The 27,590-nt window shown below is 39.0% G+C and overlaps 1 protein-coding gene across 1 annotated transcript in view; it reads left to right on the top strand.

The window, feature by feature from the left end:
* The first annotated feature begins 9,718 nt into the window (after nucleotides 1-9,718).
* gfra1b (gdnf family receptor alpha 1b) overlaps nucleotides 9,719-27,590 on the top strand; it is a 29,693-nt gene continuing 11,821 nt past the window's right edge. The window contains exons 1-6 of the mRNA XM_050060437.1: nucleotides 9,719-10,306; nucleotides 10,619-10,927; nucleotides 11,564-11,647; nucleotides 25,210-25,388; nucleotides 25,753-25,925; nucleotides 26,126-26,235. Coding sequence (XP_049916394.1) covers nucleotides 10,267-10,306; nucleotides 10,619-10,927; nucleotides 11,564-11,647; nucleotides 25,210-25,388; nucleotides 25,753-25,925; nucleotides 26,126-26,235 — 895 coding nt within the window. The 5' untranslated portion in view covers nucleotides 9,719-10,266. The remainder of the gene's footprint in view (nucleotides 10,307-10,618; nucleotides 10,928-11,563; nucleotides 11,648-25,209; nucleotides 25,389-25,752; nucleotides 25,926-26,125; nucleotides 26,236-27,590) is intronic.

The following is a 27,590-nucleotide window of genomic DNA, read 5'->3' as shown; positions in this document are numbered from 1 at the left end:
ACCATTACACACCACAGGATCTCTAAATAATTAAGTCAACATTGTCACAGTGCCACAGTAATTAAAGCGGCATACATTATACAGCACTTCCTCATGCACGCTCTCAAAAAGGATTGAAGAAATGATTAAAACCTTACAGAAAATACATAAAAACACCTAAATACTTATATTTTATACCTTAAACCACTAACTTCCTTAACAGCCCTTCCCCTCCTACCAGAAAGTAAACTGGAGTAGGGGAATGCAGGTAAAAATGGAAGTACCCAGGAAAAGTGGAGGCTCTTTTGGGCAGTTTATATACTACTTCATCAAAAATGGATGTCTGCTACTGAGGAGATGGACCTGTGCTGGCCCACAATATGCTTTAAACATGTAGGAGATCTGAGCTAAAAAAAAAAACTCAGAATAAATGCACATTAACCTGAATGTGCTAACTTTAATTATACATTTTCACAGGTTTTCGCTTACACGCTGGCAGTTCCCCTGCTGTGTTTTTTTCATGTTTTATCGCTGTCACATTCTCTCTTAAGTCGCAGATAAGTGAGACAAGTGCAACCTCTTGTATATCCTCCATTAGCAGCACAGCAAGAAACATGGCAGCACAAACATCCTTTTTTTCTGGGTCACAGAGGAAATTAGAGAGGAGTTTTGGAGCTCTAGGACACGTGTCTCGTCTTGTTCTGTCCAGACAGATGCGCTCACTGTCTCCAAACCCCAAGCCCACTGCAAGTCTGTTGTTTCCATTACTTTAGCCCAATCAAAGTAACCTTTCCTCGATGCTAATCACAACCAAACTGACCTTGCTCGTGCCTTGGGGATGCGGCGAGTTAAACATGAGGCATTTGAGCGGCTTAATGACCTGCTTTTTTTTTTTTTCAATCTGCATCTCTGATATGCAAATTAGTGCAGCAAGGTGCTCCTAAAATCTAATCAGATCATCAGTTCTCCGGGGGAAACCTGTGGAAATACGGAGTTTCTCCTCTGAATTGTTCCTGAGTTATTGTGTTCTGAGGAATGTGTCTACAGACAGACTGGGGAAATGGAGAGAGAGAGAGAGACAGCAATCTAATGCGTCAAAAATTAAATCAGATTTATTCACAGTATTTTTTGTGCAATTTTTCAACTTCTGTCTTCATGTGAAATAAATATGCTGAAAATTTGCCAACTTTGTCTCAAGTAACGTGAAGTGTTCATCTCCTATAAGAAGACAGGAGGGCAAGAAGGGGTGGTGGGTTCACTAAACAGCAAGTGACCCACCGCAGACAGATGTAGTGGGTCGCAGAAATCATCTGTGACGCAGGCAATACAGAACAAACAAGGAATACATAAATATGGTTGTCCCAGCAAATAAACTGAGCATGTGAAAAGAGGCTGGTTTCGTATTCTGTGAGGAGTTCACGTGTTGGATATGAGCCAGGAAGGGGCATTGCTAATGGCAGTTTTCCAGTGATGACAAACTTTAGGAAATGAAAATAACAGAAAACAAATCTGTTACTTGATTTCACTTAAGCAATGTACATATTTTTTTGTCTAGGTCTATTCTTTGTTTGTCTGGCCCCTACCAGATGCTTTATTTTTGTACCAAAGACTACTTCATTCTCCAAATAGAGGATATCTGGCATAGCAAGATTTTTACACATGAGCCAAAACTACACACAAACAAAAAAGATTTCTGGGAGCATGTCTGAAAAATGTACAATATGAGATCAAATTGTAGAGGTTATAACAGCAGACTGTGATTCAGCAGGTCAGCAAAGCTCCTGCAGGGTTATGTTTTCCACTAGATGGTACTGTGGTCTGTCTTTATTTCACTAGGGGCTGCGAGATGCACCATCCCTCCTGTATCTCCAATGTGATCAGGGGTGCTAATAATAGAATTTTCACCTCCCAAGGACCAATTTTATCTAATAGAAACACATTTCTGTGGCTGTGCTTTGGTTTTCAAGGTAAAAGATATTAAATTACATCAATCTAGAAAGTGGATTCTCTGTTCTATGATTTTCAAATGTAAAATACTGGACAGTTTTCCTTCCTCGGGCTTCTAAAAACTATTAGAATGGCACTAGCTGAGGACGGAACATCCCTCTTAGGTTAAACTGCTAGTATTCATGGATTTAGGATGCTTTATTATATGTACAATATGTCAAATCTGTTCTCATAAGATTTTACATATTAAGTACAGTTTTAACAAGAATTTAAATGCTATCAGTGACAGTCTGTTATGCACAGATGGACAGTGGTCAACAACCAGGGCTCAACGCTAACTTCAAAAGTAGTTGCCAGGCTGACAAACAGTCATCAGGTGTTGGTTGCCGAAACTGAAAATATGGTTGCCAGTTCACCTTATCTTTGAGTAATTAAAATACTGTGCAGTTTAACGTCACCTTGATAATGAAAATGTAACAGAAAACAATGTTTAAAAGCTTTGAAGGGATGCGCTACCTTGAACTTATAAACTTGATGTGTCACTTATTGAGATGGGTTTTTTTTATACAAAACTTGCTTTGCTTCCTGTAACTTCAAAAAATTCCTTTTTGTTTTTCATTCAGGTTCATCTGGTTCTTCGTCAGTTGAATCAATTATCGCATTTGTTTGTGATGTTTACAAGTTCACAGTTAAACCTCTTAATTTGCTTTATCTTTTTCTCCAAAACAAATATAAAAAAGTATATATCTTGGGTGCATGCTTTGCTGTTTGCTGTCCATATTTGTTGTTAAAAAAAGGTTGCCACAGATGGAAACCAAATAGGGCTGCAACAATTAGTCGACTAATCGATGACTAATCGACTATTAAAATAATCGGTGACTATTTTAGTAGTCGACTAATCGGTTTGAGTCATTTTTCATAAAAAAGTACTATAAAAGTACCCCAAAATACTCTCTGCAGCTTGTTACGTTCAAATATTGGCAGCTTTACACACTCTCCCATGACGGTGAACTAAAACCCTTTGGCGTGAGTACGAAACAAGACATTAGATGACATAATTTTGGGGTTTTGGAGAGACAGACCGACATTTTTCAACATTTTAACACATTTTACGATAAAATGATTAGTCGACTAATCAAAGAAATAATCGACAGATTAGTCGACAATGAAAATAATCGTTAGTTGCAGCCCTAAAACCAAAGGCCAAGAATTGATTGCCAATTTCTTAAATTGGTTGCCAGTGGCAACCTGGCAACCACTACAACCGAGCCCTGACGGTCTAATGTCTGTAAACAGATATCTGGATGCAGAATCTGTAGGCAATAGGACAGGAATTTGGTACTGGAAGCGTACTGTTTCCATTTGAGCAGGCTTTGGTCGCATGCAGGTAAACAGTCCATGGAGAGCAAAAGAGGCACAAAGCATTGGCCGAAATGCAATCTAGGGACCTATCAGCTATCACCTGACGACGAGCTAGCATTTTACTAGCTTTTTCTTATCTGCATTGATATGCATGTATGTGTTTATAGAGATAAACTCCAATGTAAATGATGACTGCTGCTCTGAAGAGGAAGTATTAGCCTGAATTTTCCTTATCCATCATAGGGATATCCACTGGCTGCACCAGAACCCCCAAAAAGTTGGCCATTGCCCTAGAGACTAAATCGTCTTTAGACCAAGCTGATGGGTTCAGAGATTAACAACAGCCTAAGTTACACCACAAATATCTATGCTGTTATCTATATTTTGGCTCTTCATAAAGAACAGCAGTTGTAGTCAGCTTAAATACATGCTGGTCAGAGCAAATTCTGAAGGTGACCAGCTTTCACAATGGGGAAATAGTATCAAAACATCCCTATGAATACAAACATTGACATGAATACAAAGTTCCCACTCTGTATGGATACAAAGTTCTCACAAAGTTCTCACTTTATATGGATACAAACACCCTTGCAGTGTAAACCAATTCATCCACTGTCCATCTTTTTAACCACACATTTGATTTGCCATATTTTGGCAAAGATGAATGAACACACATATTGTCCATCCATATGGTCAGTGTGTTCCCAACACACTGTTGTTGGAATCTGGCGAAAATAAGAGTGTCTGGACCACGCTGAGCCAAAACATGGCTAAATACACAGCTTCCACTCCTCTATTTTCATGGCTCTCAAGCACACCCATGCCATTCACATTTTTGGCATGAATGATAGCTGTGTATTTAGCCATATTTGGCACAAGTGTGGGTGTTTGAAACATGGTGAGCGTGCAGATGGGCAGTGAAGTGGATTATGCTGCAGGAGAGGTTTAAGACGTTTCTGCAGATGTTTCTTGTGGTTCTCTATCCCGTCTGTATTAAAGCCCAGTGTAAGCAAAGCATATAAAGCCACTCATTGATTAAATTTAGGGAGAATCTAACAAGCTTTCAACAGTTACCCCTCAAGCTTACAGGAGGTGAGTATTTGATGCTACAAAAAATATATTTTGCATTTAGTATTACTTTAATAATTAGCCTTGTGGTTCTACGACTCTGCAAACCATTCAAGTTGCATTTATAGTCATCCATGTCTGTACAGACTCATGTAGCCATGACAACAGACAATACTTCAAATGTGGATGTTGCTGAAAAGATGCTACATATTATAAAATATAAATGCTTCACACATCTTCAACCCTGCAGCACAGAAGATGTATACAATCAGTACAGTTTCAAAGTGGGAACCTAAGATAAGTGTCACCAATTCAGTACCTGATCAATTGTCTCCCCTTCTGTTCCTGAAATATGGTGTTGAATAACAGTCAGAAAAGTGTTTTTGCAGAACATTATGATGACACAATGAAGCTGACCTTTGAAATTTTGGATATAAAATGTCAGTGCCTCATCATTTTGTTCTATTGGACATTTGTGTGAAATTTTGTAATCATAAGTGTATGAGTTTTAGAGTTATGGCCAAAAACATGTTTTTTGAGGTCACAGTGACCTTTGACCACCAGAATCTAATCAGTTCATTGAGTCCAAGTGGACATTTGTGCCAAATTTGAAGAAAATTCCCTTAAAGCCTTCTTGAGATATTGCGTTCATGAAAATAAGATGGACACAAGGTCCGAGTGACCTTAAACTTTGACATTTGACCACCAAAATCAAAGCAGTTCATCTTTGAGTCCATGTAGATGTTTGTGCCATACTTGTGCCAACTCAATATAACTTGCACAAGAAAAATCTCTATTGGGACTGTATAAAAGCTGGCCAAAGTTTTCGTGATGGTTATATCAGTCTTGACATAATAAATTTGCCATATTTGAAGAAATTCCCTGAAGGCCATCTTGAGATATGCCAATCACAGGAACAGACAGACAACCCGAAATGGCTATTGCCGACACAGAGGCATAAAAATATCTGATACTGTAAAATGTGTATTAAAGTGGACAAAAAAAATGAAATTCTTTCAACTGTTTACATCATACTCTTAATTATTAATATAAATATATCTTTAATTCATGAGATCAACAAAATAACTGACTGGGCCTTTAACTAGAAATTAATCCTTTTAACATGAAGTGAGTTATGGCGTCCTGTCAGAGATGCACAGACGGGCCTAGGGACCCGCTAATTGGTTAGTGTTGATCTTGTGATATACACACAACAATAATATTGATTAGCCCCTAATAAATCTCATCCTGCAAGTGTTCTTGTGCAGCAAACGCTTCAGTGTTCTTAGGGGACACATCAAATAAATGATCACCATAAAGGGCTGGAGATGGATAATGCTGAGCGAGAGCTTTTTGCTAGGTAATAAAGGGTCCTGGCATGAATGAATGAGCAGGGGAGCGTGGGGCTCGAGACCCTTCCTGTTACTGATTCCGTATAGATTTTTCATTTGTTTAAGTAGGACATATTATATGCAGGAAATACAACATCAGCTACTGTCACAGGAAACTTAACAACTGATGGCTTCCTCGCCTGTAATGTATGGTAATCAATCACATCCTAAAGCTATAACACTATATCACCATGTGGTTATTTAGCTGCATTATGTAATAAATACACTTTAACTGACAGGTGATCATATTGCAAGTTAACATTTAATGTATAGACCTGTTATTTGTATCATATAATTACATTTGTTTTGCCAAGTCAGGCAAAAACCCTTCGACATTTTAAATATGAGCAAAGATTTTACTGTCTCTTTTTTTACTGTGTCTTGCAGCTCAAGCTCTACAGAGAGATATTGACTTATTGGTCTAATAGCCCAATGCATTTACAAGGGGTCATCCCATAATCTCTAAACACTTCATTAGAGAGGACAAATTGCCATGTGGTTAACCACACAACTGAGTATAACATGCAAAAGGAAAATCTCTATTGGGACAGTATAAGAGCTGGCCAAAGTTTTCTTGAACCTTCTTAAACCTTCAAAAGACACAATAAATAGCTAAATCAATGTCTTTAATGCCTGCCTCCAACTTGGGATGGGAAATGTGACATGAATTAAATCTAGTCGAGTGAGTTTTTATTATGATACTAATGTTATCCACTGGGCACTCACAATTAATTAATCAGGCATGCTCCAATCGATTCAATTTGCTGGCAAACCCTCTGTCAGTTAGACCCTCTTCCAAGCTATTAATATGCATTGGCACACGTTTGAAAAAATCTATAACACGAACAATAGTTTTCCCCAAATCTCTCGCTTTACAAAAAAACAGATATAACACAATCACTATCACAGCATACATTATTTCAGAGGTAATACGTTAATGAATTATTACAAACTACACAATATCCTCAGGCAAACTCAAAACTATCTGCCTTACTTAATACAGTTTTGTCTCTGCACATGCTCAGCAGTCTTGTGGGGATCCGTCTCTTTTTTCTAATGAGGTTACCCTCAGTTTTATTTCTCTTATACCCAGAGACAGTTAGATGGCTTTCCAAGATGTTGCAGCTCATGCCTTTTCTACAATATGAATAAATGAGCCTGTGTGTCATCTTAATTTAACTGCACTGCTGCTCTTTGGTTTTTACACATGAGGAAGTCAATGTTGGTGCTGCTCGAGGGCATCAGAGTGGCCTGAGGAAAACTGAAGACAATAGAAAGGATGATAAATAAGTGAAAGGTGGTTTGACACTGAAGCGGCTTTGTTCTTTAAGTTTGGTAGTATAGCAGTGCAGCATAACAGTTGTATCCACATTTTTGTGATGGGTAAGCCATACAGATCCTGATACACCTTGTATTTTGATCAGTTAAGTTTGTTAGATTAAGTGTATGGCATTGGCAATGTGAAGTGGGCATTTAGTCTTTTTCCATAAGGCTGACTTTTTTTTTCTCTTGATGTTAGCACAGGTGGTCTTTCTTTCAGGCAAGGTTGCCCACTTCCACCAGGAAGTACAGTGCAACACCCTGCAAATGTGCTTTTAAATGAATATTTCACCCCCAAATGCGCATTTGGGGGTGAAATATTCATTTAAAAGCACATTTGCAGGGCAGGGTTGCATATCAATTCTCTGTTGACAAACTCTCACACAACTTGTGCAGTACAAGTCCCCAATCAGTTTGTGTTATTGTGTGACTTTGGTGTTTTATAGGGTCAGTTAAGATTGACGAAGTCACACAATAACACAAACACACTTGCTGCTGAAATACATGGGGCACTGACGTGACGCATCACGTAAGCAGAACACAGTGGGGTTTTTTACCTGCTACACAGACTCTGTCTTTAAAGTGTGTGGTTGCTGCCAGCTCCACCATGTGTGTACTGAGTTTTGCCAAGTGATAATGCGGTTGGTTATGCAGGGTTTGGAAGCATAGGCTATATTAACTGGTGCTGAATTAATTAAGTAAATCGTTTTAACAACAGGATGAATTAATTTGATTGATTTATTTCAATGTGAAATGTAAAAAAAAAAAAAAAAAAAAAACCACAAGGTTGCTCTACTGCTTTGCATTTCCTCTGGTACAATAAGACAGTGGTTCCAAACTGGTGGGTCACGGGTCCTGAATGGATCACAAGTGACTTGCAAACGTGCAAATCATACTTTATTTTTAAGTATAGTGAATTTCTGGCACAAAGGTTTTATTTTGAAGTGCCGTTTCCTGCTGCAGAGTGAGTAACTTATGGACAGCTTGATGACATGGCCAAACAAGTGTGATGCTGAATAAAATTAATCTGTATGGACCTTGAACTAATGACTTCGGAGAAATCTGCAACCCGTGGCTAGACCAGTTGGGAACCACTGCAATAAGATGTTAATTTTAACCATTTTCAAACAGAATTTACCTGTTGGAAACCCCACGAATATACTGTATTAAAAAAAATAAAACGGACCAGCTGTGTAAAAATAACCTTGAACAGCACGACGTTTGCAAGCGTAGCTGCCTTGGTCAGTGTATCAGCTTTAGTTGGATATAATTGTCATGCTCTGTTGTAAATAAATAAATTTCAATTTCAGTTCAGTTGCCCATCAAAAAGAGCTGTCTGGGAAGTACTGAGCATACAACTGGATATATCACGGTTGGATCGTACTGCACAAGTTGTGTGAGAGTTTATAAACAGATGTTTTGATATAGTTTTGCTGTTGTTTAACACATACCTTCAATTCATCAAAAATTTTATTTCCATTTTTGGATTCTTAATTCACCAGAGGTACGTGAGACAATTAAATTTTGTTCACGATTTCAATGTACCACAGGGTGAGGAATTGATGGGGTGAGGGTGTATTCCTTTAAGGGATTATACATTTCAGATGTTCTGCATGCTAAGCACTGCATATCTGTGTGAAAAGGTCATGTGGCGTCTGCAACAAGGTACATTTGGTCCCATACAGTTGGAATTGAACAAATTTCTATTACAGTAATGGGTTTTCAATGTTTTTCAATGTTCTCACTGGTCACAGACAAAATACTGAAATATTTCAAGTCTTTTGGGAGCTCTCCCAAAGTGTACAAAATGCTCTCTGTTAGCATTACAACATAAAACCAGAACATCGTGTACATACAATTTTAATGTAGCAATCAGACACAATATATATATAATACAAGTTTTATATTGACACCTAAATAGAGTGCAGAATCTCTGGAAAGCAAGCTGTTAGCTCCCCCCAAAATTCCTGAGTGTTAGGTCTCATTCATTTTTTACTCTTTCTTCGAATCAGATTTTTATTTCCAGGGCAGAAAAACAAACTCTGATAGAAAAACTTCTGTCAACAGTTATCACAATTTATATGGTAGCTGCAATTTTAGATAAAGAAGCAATATGATTTTTTTCTGCCCAATTCCACTTACCACTTCCAATTTAAGAGACTGAAATACCTTGAAACTTTTAACATCCTACAAAAAACACAACAACTGAAGGGCTAGTATCCACTCTCTCAAATTAAAGTGCCGCAGGCTATTAATAGATACTGAAGAGCTGAGAGGGGAGGACAAAGACTTTAAGTGCCTTCAGTGAGATACTGAGACACCTAAAAATCACTCCAATTCAGCTGCTTGATAGAAAACATACTTTCAGTCTGTTAGGTCCTCACATTGAGCAGGCCTGCAGGTTACATAAATATATAATGAGCTATTATAAATGTTGATTTTCCACAGAGGTAATGAGTGAACTCTATCCAGTGGAAATGTTCTTACAGATGTAACCTGCCTGCTGCTGGCCATTCAATTTAACTGTCTGAGCATTTTGACGTAAATTGAGGCTGTTAATGGGTTTATTAAGGTTATTGTGCGCAGAGTCGCGTGACGTCACGCCCTCACGCGTTGCATCCCCAGCCTCTCAGTTTGTCATCAGAGTGGAGGACAGTCCGGATCAAACGGGGGTTGTTTTGTCTTTGCACCTGCTGAACGGAATGGATTTTTCCAGCTTTGGGGATGTATCATTGAAACACAGTCCGCTCAGGGCTGTGATGGACAATTAAAGTTGAATTAATTCCTTTATTAAGTTGGACTGATTGGTTTTTGAGCGTCGCTGTGATTTCCTCTGACTCTTTTTGGTCGTAAAGTTTTGTCCTCTAAACCACTGACAGCTCCTGTGTCGGATCGACAGAGCAGCGGGCGCACACGGGAGTTGATGGGCGCAGAGTGAAGTGGATATGATCGACCACCAGCGCGTCTCTCTGTGTCTTTTTCCAATCGTCCAAAAACTCCGGCAGGTTCGCGCGATGTGGTTTTAGCTGCTGGACTCAGGGTCGAGAGTTTGGATTCTTCACTGTGGGATCTACAGGATGCATCGTCACCTGAACTCACAACATGTGCAGCCTGAAGAAAAGCGGATCTGTGTGACAAGTTTACTCTGAATCCCCGAAACGCCTCTTTAAAACTCTCACACCAAGTCTCCTAAAGCGCAATGATTTTAACAACTTTTGTCATTATACTGTCCTTCCTGGGTAAGTGACGCATCCATCTGTTGAATTTATGTTTGTGTATTTTAAAACTGCACTTCTCTGTTTACAGTTCAACTCAGTGCGCGCGGCAAACAGCGGCAGTGAGGAATTACGCACATCCATCGCAAAACGGCAAAACATGTTTTGTTGACGCACGATTGCAGAAAGTTTGTCTTTGCTCAGTGCATTATTTTTGCAACAACGCAATAAGCACTCTCCAATCTAATAATATTAACTGATTGATGGGTTGTGTGTTGACAAATTAGTTTGCATTGTGAGCACAAATCTCTCTGACTTCCCTCTCCCAACTCCCAGACTCGGTGTTCACCTTGAAGGGTGACGGCAGCTCGTCCTCCCGGCCCGCCCGCCTGGACTGCGTAAAGGCCAGTGAGCAATGTCTGAAGGAGTACAGCTGCAGCACCAAGTACCGGACCATGAGGCAGTGCGTAGCGGGCAGGGAGAGCAACTTCAGTGCGGTCACCGGTCCCGAGGCGCAGGGCGAGTGCCGCAGCGCCATAGATGCCATGAAGCAGAGCCCCCTCAATAACTGCAGGTGTAGGAGAGGCATGAAGAAGGAGAAGAACTGCCTCCGGATCTTCTGGAGCATATTTCAGAGTTTACAGGGTATGCACTGACATAGGGCAAAGTATTGATCCTTATTTGACTGATGAATAACCTCACTAGAAAAGCATTATGTTGGAAGTATTCAGATCCTTTTATAATAAGTAAAAGTCCTGCATTAAAAATGTGCATGTGTATGTGTAAACAGCAAAGACAGGTCAGATAAATGGAGTAAAAAGTACAATATTTGAGTCCAAAATGTAGTGGAGTAGACATCCTAAGTAGCTTTAAAAGGATAAATACTCAAGGAAAGTACAAGTGCCTTAAACTTGTATTTCAGTCTACAGTTAATTGAATAAATGTACTTTGCATTCACTGATACTACTGTACTGATTCAGTCCTGCTTTTCCTGTAAATCACATCCGCAGATTGTATGACTGTAAACCAAACCTAGAGATAATTGCACTTGAACCTAAGGTCAACCTTCTTCATTTATTCTATTGCGTAATTAAATGACAACAAATTAATATTTACAAAACAAGCACCCATGTGTATCAATATAAGTAATTAGCCATTTAGTATTGATATAATGTTAAAGAGAATCAAGTGACATCCACCCACACTACATACATATGATTACACATACACACACACGCCATTTCAAGCTCACATTGTTGACAATGATTTCTTCCCATGCAGGTAATGATTTGCTGGAGTATTCTCCGTATGAACCAGTCAATAGCCGGCTCTCAGATATCTTCCGTCTGGCCCCCATCATAGCCGGTAAGATGCCGCCCACATTCCTCAGGTTTTAAGTTGTGTAAAGTTAAGTTGCTGCATACACAGAACCATTACCACTCAACTGTGCCTTTAAACCCAGCTTAAGTCACCCCATCACCGCCACAAATCTGTCACTATTTGACAACCACTCTTTTCTATTGCTGTCTAGTTTCAGGCTGCAGCTTTCAACGCCCATTATCCATCACAAAAGCTTTTATCTGCCACTGTGACCCACCGTATACAAAGCAGAGTAATTTAGTGTATTTCACTTTCAGCTCTCAGAGCAATGATGAGGGGTTTGCATGTTGTTCCACTGTCACCGTACTAATGCTGGAAGTAGCATTTATCTGCTAGTTTTGAATTAATTGTGCTTTTAGAGTGAAGCCTGTGTTGTTTGAGCTCCAGGAGCTCGCAGGGCTGAATGCCTAGAAAAAAAAAACCCAGACAGAAATGTTGCTTGCTGTTCATTGTTGCTTATCTAGATGCCATGCATGTCCTCAAATGTCAATGGAGTGCAGGTGGACTTGGAGCATGCACCTAGGCAGGCCCATAGTTAGATCTCACACACACATACACAGAGGAGCAATTAACCATCTGTCTGCGTTCAGTGGCACTGATAGAACAAGAGCTGTGTGTGTGACAAGTGCAGCTCTCTCTGGCGCTCTTCAGTGTTAGGCTTTCTGGCTGGAGGAAGGCGTCTGCTGCACTGCCCAGCTACCATTTCAGTGGAAAAAAATGGTCGTTTGATTCTCTCCCTCTCTCCCTCTCTGGCTCCCCCTCTCTCTGTCTGGCTCTCGCTGTGATTGAATCCACTTAGCGTATCAAAGTGGCTCTGCTCCACATGCGATGACATAATGGCTAACTGTATTTCAAACAGCGAGTAAAGAAAAAAATTTATTGGAATTCGGATTTCTCTCCTGTGCTGGAATAGTGCGGAGATAGGTTTAGCAATGTGAGACTAAGAAGAATTGCAAGGAAAACTGAAAATGGAAAAGTGGCTGAGGATTCATGGGGCTTTCAGGTGATGGCACTACTAGTAAAACAAAACAGGAATTATTGAAGGCCAAGAAGAAAAGCGGCTTGAAATGTTCAGGTCATTTTTTAACTATGAAATAATTTGCTTGATGTAGCTCAGATGAGACAGCAGATCCCCTGAATAAATGTTAAGTGTTCTAATCTTGATTAAGATATATTCAAAAATCTGATCTGCTGCTAATGCGCTCCTCTATCAAAGTCAGTGGCTTAGAATATGTAAGACGTGGCACTTAAACTTGTGTTTTTTATCATTATTAAGTCATTCTATATTATAAGAAATCACCAATGTGTATATGAGTATGTGAGCAGCATAAACCGAGACGCAGATATGGAGCTGGGAAGCCAGTTTAATGTATAGCAGTCTGCAAACAGCCAAACGCTCTAAGAAAAAATAAATCACTTAATGGGTTAGATATCAGGAATCCATTTGCCATAAGTGACCTCATTCCTGTCTGCAACTAAGCTGGGCCTCGGGCAATCTGCAGTGTAAAATAATGCACATGAGAGTCAGCATAGAATGATCTATACTATATCCCATGGGTCAACTGCTAGGACACGATACTCACTACTCTGGATGGCTGTAAATCAATGTTTGTCATTATATACATTCTTTTTTTTTATATAAAAAAGATGGCTATGAAATCTTACCAGTGCCCAGATCTCCCTGCTCAAATCCACCAGATGACAAGTTTTATTGGATATATGCTGTCTCTTGGGCTGTTGCTCAAACTACAGCTTGTACTTGCATATTTTCCTATGCCTGCCACCATGGACACAAAGAGTAAAGAAGTGGATCGAGAAATAGAAAGACCTGCCCCTCTCTCTCGTTCTCTCAAACTCAGTCCAAACTCCCATCAAACTGTCAAACCAGGCAGTGTTGATCAACTACCCTCCTGAGACCTCATCTTTCGTTTGGTATGGTTTTAATTTCTCCTATAGCTATTTGGGATCAGTAGGACCCGATAACCATTAAAAGCTAAACGTTATCAATGATAATTAAGTCCCAACGTCCTCAAACGAGACAACAATAAATACCCAATCTTAAAACGACATGATAATATAGTCCCAATGTCAAACGAGTACTTCCTAATTAACAGCATCTTAGCTTGTTACTGTTGCTAAAACTGGTAAAGTTTGTTGCCATATCAAACTAGAAACATTATTAATCATAAATAAACAATTTTCAATCATAAAATTTGATCAGGTTTTGTACCTTGTCCACTTCAGTGTCAGGATCGGCTGCAGACTGACTTGGCAGAGATGGCTGCCATCTTGTTTTTACATGGATTAGTGTTTTATACTCATGCTACCACTAGATGGCACAAAAAGTGTCAACGAGCAAGCACAACAGGTCTAAGTTAAGTAGAATGAAGTATGAGGTCAAGTAAAGCCAAAATGTGACAGGGTCTCATGAGGATATAAACCAAGATTCTGATACTGTATTGCCTATTTTTCACCTCAAACGTCTTCAGAAACATATTTTAGTGCACTGTTTGGCTGTGCACAATACTGTTTCCTGTATTGTAAAAACAGAGGCTAATGATAACGAAGGTCAAATGGTAAAACTAGCCAGTGCTGATCAAATCAAAACCAACATTCTTTTACTACGTCGCCTATTTCTCACCTAAAATGTTCTCAGAAATATATTTTAGTGCACTGTTTACCTGTAATTCGAGATCGTTTGTTACCAGCCAGCTGCCATATTGTTTCTTGTGTCAAAGCAGCCAAGCTCGCATTATGCCACCCAATAGGTTTTTACCTCTTGAGCAAAAGCAAATGCCACAATACTTTTTTTTTCTGTTCATGCAGCACCGATTTTAACATTATGAGCATCGTTCTACTGCATAGACAGCCTAGTTTTATGACAGAAAGCATCTTTCCAGCAATGAAATACTTCTTTAATCAGGTACAGTATGTTCACCATCTTAATTTAGCATGCTAACATTTGCTAATTAGTACTAAACACACGGTACAGCTGTGGCTGATGGGAATATCTGTACCAGATTTCATGGCAAGCCATCTGATAGTTGTCAAGACATTGAACTCAGAGCCAAAAATGTCAACCTGATGGTGACACTAGAGGTGAAGTCCGAGATCATCAAACACGGTAAGAATTAACCTCTGGGGACATGATGTCAATCATCCAGTAGCTGCTGAGATAGTTCAGTCTGGACTTAACTGGTTGACTCAATGAAAGACTGACATTGCTATCCACAGAGACATGCCACTAAAAAAAAAAAAAAAAAATTCCAATTTTCCCACTCATTCTACACTACTTAAATGACTCCACTCTGTTTTGAGTGCTACCTTCTTTCAGCCACTTTCTGTCATTTATGGCTTCTGCAGAAAGCTTCAATTATGATGTATTTATAACGCTATTAATTCAAACTGAAAGGCGTGACATCCAAGCCAATAACTGCAAGAATATAGTCTCCAGGAACAGCTGAAATTAAATGCTGCGTCATTTAGAAATCAATGAACAAGCGCCTTTCAGAGATGTAACACAATGCTGTTGTGCAGGCTGAGGGAACGATGGGACTGCAGAACTGCCCTTAACAAAAGAAAAAACAGCTTCTATACAACGCGTCTTGTCTTAAAAAATAATTTGCTGGGGTACTCGAGGCCATCAACAAAAGAGAACTCAAAGTTTTCGCTTAATTCCGCTGAGCTAAATACAACTTCAGGTGATTCCAGATGTACCTGCAGCTTCTCTGTTATGCTTCTTTGCAATCCCACAGCGAGAGCTAAGAGAAGGAAAGATTGCTGCAGGGTATATCTTGTACAATCACATCCCCAACTTATTATAAGTAACATACTTTTTAGAGACAAGATGAACTGATTCTGCATTTCCTCAACAAGTCTGACACCAGTGGTATAAGAACAGATTACATCCCAGGAGGATCTTCGGAGTAGCACATACTGTACATAACAATGAGCAATGGAATAAACTCATTTCATTCTGCCTTTCGGTACGTTCTCAATGCCTCCCTTTCAAAATAAAAGAATAGTTGAAATCACTTTATTTGCACCCAGTGCTTATTCAAACAATACAAATACAGCAGTGTAAACCACTGCTGGAACCATAATGACTATAATAATGTCTCTTGGCGAGGGTCATAAGGACAGAGGGATGTCGTATGCTGTAAAGCCCTGTGAGGCAAATTGTGATTTGTGATATTGGGCTTTATAAATAAAATTGATTGATTGATTGATTGATTGATTGATTGATTGATTGATTGATTGATTGATTGATTTGCAGACATGCCTCTTATGTCTATAAACTGGAGCACATTTTCTTGACTGCATAAATGTTTTAAGTTTCTGAGAGACAAACTTGAGAAGTTTTCCAAAAGCCCTACCACCAATTCCTCAATCTACATGTCAGCAGCCACTCTCGCATTGGTAATCTCACTAGTACTGGCCCTACCACTGAGCCCAGTACGTCTCCCCTCTCCTTCCAGTCCATAGTCGTAACTTATCAGCAGTCCTACAGAGAATCGAGTCGGTGAGCAAGAGATGAAGCTTGGCATGATGGTTTTCCATTGCAAAGATCTCCAGAATAATTCAGTGGGTCTCGCTGCCTGAAGCAACAGATTAATCCTCTGTAGTCTTTGTCCTGTGCCACTGGCCCGGCCTGCCTGTGAATTGTGTGTGTGTGAGCGAACCGCTCCAGCTTGAACATCAGAGTAGAAGAAAACAATTTTAATCTGCTGATCCTTTTTACACAAGACTGCTTTTAGCCATATCAGCGAATCATCTGAAGGCATTTCCTTTCACACACTACTCTTTGTTTTCATCCTGCCCCTCTGTGACCGCAGAATAACATGATTTATTCCAAGTGAGTTAACCAGAGGGAGCTCGAAACTAAATGATAGGCACAAACTGGGGATTACAAGTTAGAAATTTTTCACTTAGATGCTGCGTAATCAAATATTAAAACTTGAGCATCCGGTTGCATGAAGCGAAACAATTTTTATCCCTTTTATTAGCAAGCATATTATGTTTCATGTTGCCTTCTTCATAAAATAAAGCATAATAGATTTGTTTTACATAATTTGAGATAATTGAACTGCATAAAGCACTTGTAAATGTGTGTATATAGTAAGCGGGCATAATATCATCAACATCTGTAAAATAAAATGGAATCTAAGATGTAGAATGGCCAGCTCCAACATGACACCCCATATTTACAGTATTGCAGAGGTGCTGCATTGTACTGTATGTGCATGCAGGTGTAATGCCCCCTTCAGAATACAACATAACATGTCTTTAACTTTAGGGTACAACATGAAAAATAAAAAAAACACACTAGCTATATAAATATATATGGTCATGTCAGTTGTTCATGTTGATTGCTCTCAATGATCAGGCCTGCATTTTGCATTGTAGCAATCAGTGTGTGACTATGTGTATGAACAAGAAAAGTACTTGCAAACTGCAAAACAATCAATAAGTAATGATATAAATCAAGTTCAGTTTGTGCTAAGTGAAGTTTCTTTGGAAAATACATAATGTAAGTATTCCTGTGTTGCGAGAAAAGCCATGAAATGTTGACGTTTAACATACCTCAAACTTACTTACTATGCTTCGACACCTTGGGGTGGCCCCACCATGCAAATCAAAAATAATATTTAATCACATGAATCATGGCAGGAATACTATCACCACAAGTTGATATGCAACCAAGGGTGATGCAGGCAATAGCTGATCATGCCTTTGAGATAAGAAAATAAAACGCTGCAGGCTGCAGGTGACGCGGGATAATGTTTTCGGTCAGGCATGGAATTATTTGATGTGCGCTAACCACAACCTGCACAAACATGTATGTACACAAACACAATCATTCTTACTGTGTGCATTCCTGCTGCATAGAGACCCTCATCTACATGCAAATCATCCTGCACACATTCATACAGTGACAGTGACATACACATCCTCTCAGCGCCTCGGGCTTTCCTTACATCTCTCAGATTGATATACAGGCGCACAGATATACAAGTTAATGGTTTTAACTACTAATGCCTAAAAGCAGGAAGGGAGAACAAAAGAAGGAAGTCCTCTATAGAGATATTATTTGGCAACTGTTGATGGTGAGAGTGCTTAGACAAGCTTTTAATTTAATTGGCTAAGCTGAATATCACCCCTTTGATCTAAGTGGATAACTGACTTTATGAAAAACAGACGTGTGCTTGGGCATCCACATATCTGAGCCACACACTGCATCGACAGGTGCATCCACAGTGATTTGCGCTCATACTTCCTGCTCTCTCTCCCCTATTCTGCAGTCACAGTAGCACCATATGGCCAGTCATCTTAACCTTAACCTTATCTTATGTCAGAATCATACGTAATGTGGCAGACACCAGCAATGCTGAGGGTCTTACACTTCTGTTTGAATGGATACAGGATGAATGACTTCCTGGAGGATTAAATGGAAAAAAAGGAATAGCCAGTGCGGTACGAACTAAGTGAGATTTTGCTAATTACATGGGTGCACTTAATGAATGGGTCTTGGGTCTGGTCATAAATACTGAGACACGTGGCGTGGATTTAGTGATGCTGGCAGGGAGCCCGATAAAAGGCAGGAAGCCATGAAAGAACGAGCCCTGACCACTGCTGTTTTCTTTCCATTATGGGAGATGACAAAGAGGGCACTAAGTGGAGGGCTAAGTTTAGAAGGATTAAATAAAGCAGTGATACATTGTGAAGGAGGACTTCTGACCATGAATCTGAACAGCAGAAAGAGAATTTGAAATCTTCCAGTTTTCGGTATATAGTACTTAGGTGCAACAAAAAGTTGTCATTCACATTTGATATTTTGATAAAATATCTTGCCTCACTGTGTCCTGGGGCTGTAACGGTTTGTGTATTTGTGCCAATACTATCAAAATATGGAGGTCACAATTGAGTTCACACAGCCACACGCAGACCACATGGCATGTAGATAGATGCACGTAATGTGGAACTAAAGTGCAAGAGTGCAAGTCCTGATTGTAAACTTTTAGCTGTTGCCATAAGCAACATGTGCTGAGGTTCGCACAACAAACTGATTGGTATGTGAGTCAGTCGCACAGTTGTAAACGTAATTGAAACACCGATAAGCTACACCAGCAACAGAGGGAGAGTTATGTATAAGATAAGGACAATGTGTCAACATTGCTCTACTGTTCAATGGAAACACAGCAAACATGCTAACGCACATTTGACAGCATAACCCAGATGTGCCGATCACCGGGATGAGGGAAAAACAAATCGGACCCCAACTCCTTATACTTAGTTTCAGTCTTTAGACACCGAGGCAGAGTGGTATAAAACAATTACTGAACCAGTTAGCATCTACATTAGCATATAGCCAAGATGGAACTAACTCAAATACTCCTCCTAATCCACAAGTTGTTGTTGTTTTTTTTATCATTATTATATTTATTTTGTATTTTCAGTTTCATATCATAGGAGATGCTTCTCAGTTCCATAGCCTAGTGTGACCAGTTGCTTTTTTGGAAGGTGCTTGTTCAGTTTTTGTACACTATCATATAGAAATGTTTGAAATGTTTCTTATTTTTATAACAAAAATAGTTTACCAAAGTTGCCAGTTGGCAAAATGTTACCTCAGTCCCCAGGAAGATGACTGTTTCTGTCTTTGACATTTGCACTACTGTCTGTTCTTTTGCATTTGTTTAAACTGTGACTCTTAAACTGTGGTATGAACTGAACTGTTACTTCGTTGTTCCTCTACACTCCTACTGTGTGCCCGATAAAAATACATATCTGCATAAAAAGGGTGGCTTACTGATAGAAGAAAATGGTACAGAGAGAATGTCAGATAAATAATATTAATACAAGAAACATGTTAAGAAATTATAACTGCATTTTTGAGAATGCTTAACTCAGCCGTCTTAGAAAAAACAGTTAAAAACAGAGCTGTCAAAGGTCAATGTAATGATTTTATTAATAGAAGTCAAGCCTGCACTACTACCACAGCTACTAATTTTGCTTTCAATGTCATTACCCAACAGTGCTGGTCATTTTCATTGACTGAGCTAACAGTTTTAACTGAGCTTGTGCAGTAGGGGTAATTTAAAAAAAAATCAAAACTTTGCCTCTAGATCTGCCTTGAGAATTGGTATGAGTACAGTAAAACTCTGTATGACTATAATCAGCATTTCTTATATGGAAGGATTTATATGTCAGACGCAGATTAAAAAAAGGGCAATTCCATGACCACATATTCCTATCCATGTTCCCGAATTACAAGGAACAAGCAAAAAGTAGGCTTCAGTAACTGCTTGACAGAAATTTATTATCCACAACTACCCCACAGGATTTAAACCCTATAGAGACAGGAGGTTTATGGACAAGCTCTACTGCTTCTGACCTCCTCGCCTATATGTTTAATGGATACATCAGTTCAGGAAATTCCATTGGTGCACTTTATTCCATGTGTCCTGTGCAAAGAGATAACTAATCTGTCTAAGCATGCATCTACAGCAAAAAGATATAAGGGGATTGCACAATCTGATGCATGAGGCTCGGATGTTGTAACCATGCAGCAGTGTTCCGGCGTTTCTTTGGTGTCAGTCCCACCTGACATATTAATATGGGCCACATCTGCAGCGGTGTTTGCTTTTTGCAGTCTTTTTGTGATGGGCATTTTTCATTGTTTTTATAGATCAAACAATCAACTAAATGATAATTGTAAATAATTATTAGTCACAGTCCTGTGTTGAATTTGTCCACCAGCTGTGTCCAGTATATACAGTGCTGTAGAGGGAAGATGTAAACCTTTCCATTGACATTTTCCTGGGTCCATAATTCATCTCACTTACTGTATATGTAAAAGCTTGTCGGCCAGTTCTCTGACACAGATGCATGCCATGTGTCACATAAGCCAATTAATAATAATTACATAATAATTGAGGGCATTTAAAACAGTGGACATCTTGGCAGTTCAATAGGGAAGTGTTGGTTCTCATATTCTTCCATTCACTGTATTAGTGCACAGCCCTTCAGGACACCATAATTAACCTCTTGTATGAGGTTCATCATGAACCCTACCTGGGCTGGCAGTCTTTCAAAAGGTCTTTTGTGTCAAGCTATAAGAGGTCAAAGGGTCAGATTCCAGTATTTGCTACACTGGCTTGTTATTTGGTCTACATCAATGGCAACATGGTGGTCTTGCTGAAGGGGTGCAACTTAAGAAGGCTGAGTGAGATTTGTTTTTCTTAAGCCTGTAGGTCTTTGAGCAAGATATATTTCAGGTGGACATATAGGATTGCAGTTCTTGGTATGCACTGCAAGGTCAATACACTAATGATACAAGAATCTAGATGAGTGCTTAGTTAAATTAATGAATGTGCGCTCTAGGTTTGAAGACTTTTACAAATCACCATTTTGTAGTTAATGGGCCTTTTCTTAGAGATCAATTCAAACATATTTACAGAGAAACATGACAAGACATTAAGCCAGTAAGAGGATTACAGAAACAAGAAAAGGTAGTTTTCTAATGATTACAATCTTAGTGGAAGGAGCACAGAGCAAAGCACAGATCTTCAGCAAAGCCCTGTTTATTTAACAGAACGCCAATGTCAAATGACTTCATAGCCACACTGATAAGTGTGTTGCTGCTGATACTCTTTATGCACTCTTGAAGGAGATTTGAATTTGAATTGTTGAACTTTGCTATATGAACAATGAAAGTGGGGGGAAAAAAATCGAAAGCATAGTATCATGATGTCTTTTTTTATTATTATAAAAAATAACAAATATAGCAAATACACATTTACCCTTTGGTAGCCTAGTAAAATAATAAAATCAATAGCTTTTTCAGTCCACTAGATACATTTGTGCTGCAGTAAAAATGATTTCCGTAAGATAAACATTATCTGAAAACTTTATCTTATTAGATAACACACACTGACTAAGTTTTTCTTTTGGGGACAAAATTTGCAGCTGAAAAAAAAGCTAACAAATCACAATATATCGCACAGGGGTGGGAATTACCAATCCACGATTCGATATTATCATGATACTTAAGTCACGATTCGATATTATTGCGATTTTCAAAATGTTGCTTTGTGCTGAGTATTGTGATTTAGTACCTTTTTCCAACTGTAAATTGTGTCCCCAAAAGAAAACTTTGTCAGCATCTTTTTTATTAAGTAAGATAAAGATTAAGTAAGATATTATTCTAGTAGGCTCCTTGTCATATTAATAATTTATATAATAAAGAAATCGATACCTGTCACTGTGTGACGATACCATATAGCCACACAAAAATATCACTATACTATGCTGTATCAATTTTTTCCCCCACCCCTAATATTTTATTGTAATGCTTAGTATATTGCAAAATTTTATTGTGACTAAAAAGTATCACAATATTATTGTACTGTGACCTAAATATCACAATAATATTGTATTATGGGGCCTCTGGTGATTCCCACCCTTGATCAACAGTATTATGATCCTTTCATGAACTTGAATGTGGTCTTAGAGACAGCAAAAACATAATTTGTCCTTAAATCACTCCTGAAACTGAGACAATATGACCCCAAAATTAGGTTAGTAAATGTAAAACTGCTCCTGTTATTAAAGGTTTTTTCCTGCCATGGGGTTTTTGCGTCTATATGGAGTCATTCTCTGACCTACAGTTTCAACCCTCTTACTCACACTTAGCTTGGGCCCTCTGCTACATGCGCACACACACCACACACACACATGCAACTATGTTTTACTCCAAGAGCAGGAACTTTTAAAAGTGTATTTTTAATACAAGCAAGGTAAGCATTTTCCTCTTGGTGAATATAATTGAGGTAAACTGTCACACCTTTGGCCTGAGAGCTACAAACAGCCACTAAAGGATCACAGCCCACATCTCCAGGCACTTGTCAGATGTAAGTAATGGGTTTTGTAATATGTGATTAACCCGAGGTTCAAGAATGTATTCAGATTTAATCATGGCTCATCCTGTGGTGCATGAAAGAGTGCAGTGAGCTTCAATTCCACCTCAAAAGGCAGAATTACAGAATTCATTCTTCCATGTCGAGGCTGAGGATACAGTTTGTGTTACTGTGCAGGAGTCAGTCGAGCAGGAAGGACTTTATGGCAACAAATAAGAAAAATGAGATGTGAGAGTCATTATGTTGGCTGTAGAGTGCTCTTGCTGTGCTGTGATGGAAGGACAGGCATACTGCGATGGAAGCAAAGATGGGTGGCTCGGTTTATGTAACTGAAGTCAGAGAAAATGCACTGTGTCTGAGCAGGTATTTGTATTTTCGCTGCGTACATTTCTCTGTTTTGTGTATGTCTGACAACAACAAAATCGCCCTTGAATTACATGAGCATTTGGTAATGCTCTGAGAAGGTCTGCAGTTTTGTCTATTCAGATAGTCAGTGTGGTCTAACTGTGGTTTTCTATTGCACATACAGGGGTTTAATTATAAATGCCACACCTAATGAGGTCTGATAACAGGATCTGATAACATCCTGAAGTACACAATTTAGCCTGAGAATCTGAGTTCAAACATGTAACAAAGCAACAGCTACAAATGGAGCAAGTGAGGCAACAAATTGGCACAATAATTCATAATGAAACTTCTGTAAAAGACTTCTATCTTTAGATTATGTTGTGTCTGCAAATACAAGCCTGACTGAGGACAGGAATACAGTAAATAGTGCAATTCTGGTATGAAATCATGAGAGGCTTGTTTTAATGCTGGGGACAACCTGATTTATCCAACACAATCTCACTCCGACTTCATCACATATTGATGTTTGGTCATGGACTTTCCACATCCACATATGGTGTGAACGGTACCCTGAGTGAGCTGATTGTTGATGTTCTGGGATGCCATGTCAAGTTATGTCTCTGCATGCATTGTGTTCTTTCAAAATACACTTCGTTTTCACAGGAAATTCACCGTTTACATACAGTCTCTTTCAAAATAATTGCACTATGTTGGTAGAACACAGCAAATTGACTTTTTTTTCCCTTCAACAACTAACGCATGTGTCTAGGTTTAGGCAACAAAATCATGTGGTTGGGTTTAGGGAAAAATAACAGGGTTTGGCTTTATAATCGTATAGGATGTGAATCCCACTGTCCCAGGTGAAAGTCGTGTTTGTTGGACCCATACACCCACCTTCCTGCCCACCATACTCAGACTTTCATCGCCTTAACTATCATTCTTGTCCCGCTACATTTCCCCCTGATGCTGCCGAGCGCCATTCAACTATAACAGCGACCGGCCATGTATCAGAACAGCTTTTTTTGTCAGTGTCTGATGCCACAATCACTGCCCAAGCACAGGATTTCGACAACTTCAGAGTGTGACTGGGTTGAGCATCAGTACCGGCCGATATTCGTCCTGTTTACTACCGTTGGCTTTGGCTTTTCGGCAAATAAGTTGACATTCACCGATGGCAGTGTCCAAGGTTTTTCTGTTGTGTCATATTAAGTTTGCGCAGGCTAAACAGCAGTGCTTGAAACTAACAGCGTCCTGGGGACAACAGAAAACATGTTAGGGACAAACAGAGATCTTTCCAAGGACGTCTTCAGGACAAAAGAACGTAGTAAATTCACTACTGACACTTTGCAGACAACTAATCAGTGTTAAAATCAGTAGGAGGAGAACTGGTTAATGTTAGCTGTCAGCAACTGGTGGCCTGAACTAACAGCGTACAGAGGTTGCATTGGGTTACAGTCTGATGCATTCAGCTCAACTCAATAAAAAAGTACTGGGCGATAGTAAACTATAACGTTGTTACGTGTGTTTAAATGTAATCTTGTAAAATTTAGAAAAAAAGGGCTTTGAAAGCAGTTATTTATGTTTTTCATGTTAAAGAAGGTTATATTGAAGGTTGTTTCATAAATTTGGATGGTTGATTTGTGTTACAAATATAGTGTAATGAGGCTGAAAGGCATTGGTATCGGCCAAATTGTTATTGGAGACATCAGTATTGGCCCAGAATTTCACAATCAGTGCAACTCTATTTAAAACATAACAGAAAAAAATCTAGGGGACATTCTTTGTACACTGCATGAAGCTACACTCTGGCTATGACTCTAGCTCTGGCTCTGAGATGAATAGTTACTTCCCATCATCTCCCAGCAGAGTGTATTTTCCAATGCACCTAAGAGGTACTTATAGAAACTAAGATGTGCAATTTCTCAGGTGCATTGTAATTAAACTGTCAAGGACCCACCTAGAAGTAAGTATTACATACAGAAAATGATGGTAGTAAAGAGGATTCATTTATGAGTTTAACATTCCTTCAACAAATTGCTCTGCACAATATTTACTCAGGATGCCTTTCTCTCTCTTTTTCATGAAAATTGCCTCGCAAATAATTCTCTACATTCCTCTCCATCTTTTAGCAGCACTTTATCCTCTCATCTAATTCACTCACAACCATGTTCATCGTCTTCATAAAGTTCATAAAGTACTGATTGTTTATGAGGCGTAAACAACAATGTAACCTGAAAGCAATAATTCTTACATAAGGACATGATGCCACTCTCCTCTTTTTAGTTGAGTCTGCATCTACAAAGGAGAACAACTGTCTGAATGCTGCCAAGGCCTGTAACCTGAATGACACATGTAAGAAGTACCGCTCGGCTTACATCAACCCCTGTACTAGCAGGGTGTCTGCTTCTGAGGTCTGCAACAAGCGCAAATGCCACAAGGCCCTGCGACAGTTCTTTGACAAGGTAATTAAGCATGTTAATTCTGAGAGCTATTTGCAGCCTCTTTGTGTGTTTGACTTTGTAGTCAATATTCTAACTAAATGTCAAATGTCAAAGGAAAAATGCTATTTTAGGTGCAATTTCACACGAAACTGACTTTGAATTCAATCTCAGTATAGTCTCAGTTACTTATGATAAGACTTAACTCTACTAAAAGCTGCTATTTTGGGAGGCAGCCATAATCTAACTGAAGTCTCTAAGTTCACATTTTTCACCATTTAACTACAAGGTACAGGAAGTTGAAGATGTTTTTTTTAGACAGCAAGGAAGAGGACAGTTTTGCAGATATCAATGAACATCTCTTTTTCTTTTCTTTTTCAAAATAAAGGTTCCAACTAAATACAGCTACGGGATGCTGTTTTGCTCCTGTCCTGCTGGGGATCAGACAGCATGTGCAGAACGCAGACGACAAACTATTGTACCCGTCTGCTCCTATGAGGATAAAGACAAACCTAACTGTCTGTCTCTTCAGAACACATGCAAGACCAACTACATCTGCAGGTAACAAGGCACAGACAGACTTCATCACTTCTCCAAATATGCATCCTAAAGTTTTTCATACTAGTGTCTGTTTTTGCTACTTGAAATTATGGAAACATTGCTGATAAATAGGCCAAAGCACTTAGCCTAATATAAACCTGATATCTGATAACATCATGAGGGAATTAGCATCCATAATTTGCATCTCCATTGTTTTTTAGGTCAAGGCTGGCAGACTTCATCAGCAACTGTCAGCCAGAAGCTCGCTCCATATCGGGGTGTCTGAGGGAGAGCTACGCTGACTGTCTGTTGTCTTACTCAGGTCTCATCGGTGAGTTCTCTGCAGCATCTTAAAATTGGCTTCAGAATTTGCTCGATAAATTATAATGCTAGACTGGCACCTGGACCTGAAGCTGGACTACCGATGGTGTTTCTTAAGATCTGTTATGTGCCTGTGTTGTTGCTCGACAATGTGTGAAATCTATTCAAATGAACTTGCTGCAAGGAAAGTAAATGAGAAAACGTCCTGGTAGAAAAAGCTCACAAGAGATCAATAGAATTAAATTCATGCCAGTTGTTGAGCTCATAAACATTATTTGTTATTCAATCGTTTGGCTAACAAACTTGTTTCTATGTTTCCCTCTTTATCAGCAGGGGAATTAGAATTGATCAGATTTTGTTTTTCCTAAACCAAAAGATAACAGAAACCCATTTAAATTGTGGACAGGTGATTGTGGACAGGTGATTGTTTTTTTCTAATACAGGTGCACAGAACAGTGTTTTGTTTTTTCTGAAGCTCAATGTACAGTGGGGAAATTTTACCATGTTGCTGTCCCTGACTATGTTTACATGCACACGAATATTTCACTTTTATTCTGAATATGACAATATTCTGAATTTGATATGGTTCATGTAAACAGCAAATTTCCATTTAGATATTCTTAATGAGGCATTATTCTGAATGTAGCATTTTATAATAAGACATGTGAGACATGCCAGTATAATTCAGCTTTTAGGAGTATTCTTTGGACATATATACAGTGTATTCAGAATTTGTTTGTGACACACAGCCTCTTGTCTGCTTCCAGACAGCTCTATATTTTGTACACACACCAACTAGCCAACCAGTTCCTCAAAAATAAGGCTTTCCAGTTGGAACCTCCAACTGGGAACTCGGATATTCTGACTTCCCTGTGCAAATTAACCCTATGGGCCCTAGGCGTTTTTGGGGTATTTTTACTGCCTTTACTTTTAAGCTCATATCACAGTCATTATAAAGGCTACAAACACATGCTATATCTTGTTTTTTTCAGGACAATCTGGGCTAACCAGATCTGACATTTTATGTCCTTCTATGTGCCTGTATTTTATATTAATTTTTATATCAATGAAAAAAACAAATCTGTGTGTCTAAATTCTTACATTTGTACATGTATCTCAGCATAGCAAGTTGGAAGAAGACATATTCTACCATATATGAAGAGGGGAGACTCCCTGGAATCTGGCAATATAAGAACCATGATGCTGGGACATTCTGTCACTTCACAGCTGTCCAAAACATGTGGTTTGTGCCAGGCGGACATGATTGCCAGTATTTTTTCATTATTGCAAGAAATTCCATTGACTCATTCACAAGTCAAAAATGTGTTTTATCTGAAAGAAACATGCAATATTTACATCTAAGAT

This window comes from Epinephelus moara, chromosome 13, assembly GCF_006386435.1.
Source record: "Epinephelus moara isolate mb chromosome 13, YSFRI_EMoa_1.0, whole genome shotgun sequence".
Classification (NCBI taxonomy): Eukaryota; Metazoa; Chordata; class Actinopteri; order Perciformes; family Serranidae; genus Epinephelus; species Epinephelus moara.
Note: the sequence above shows the minus strand (reverse complement) of the source record. Positions and strands in the feature narration are given on the sequence as shown.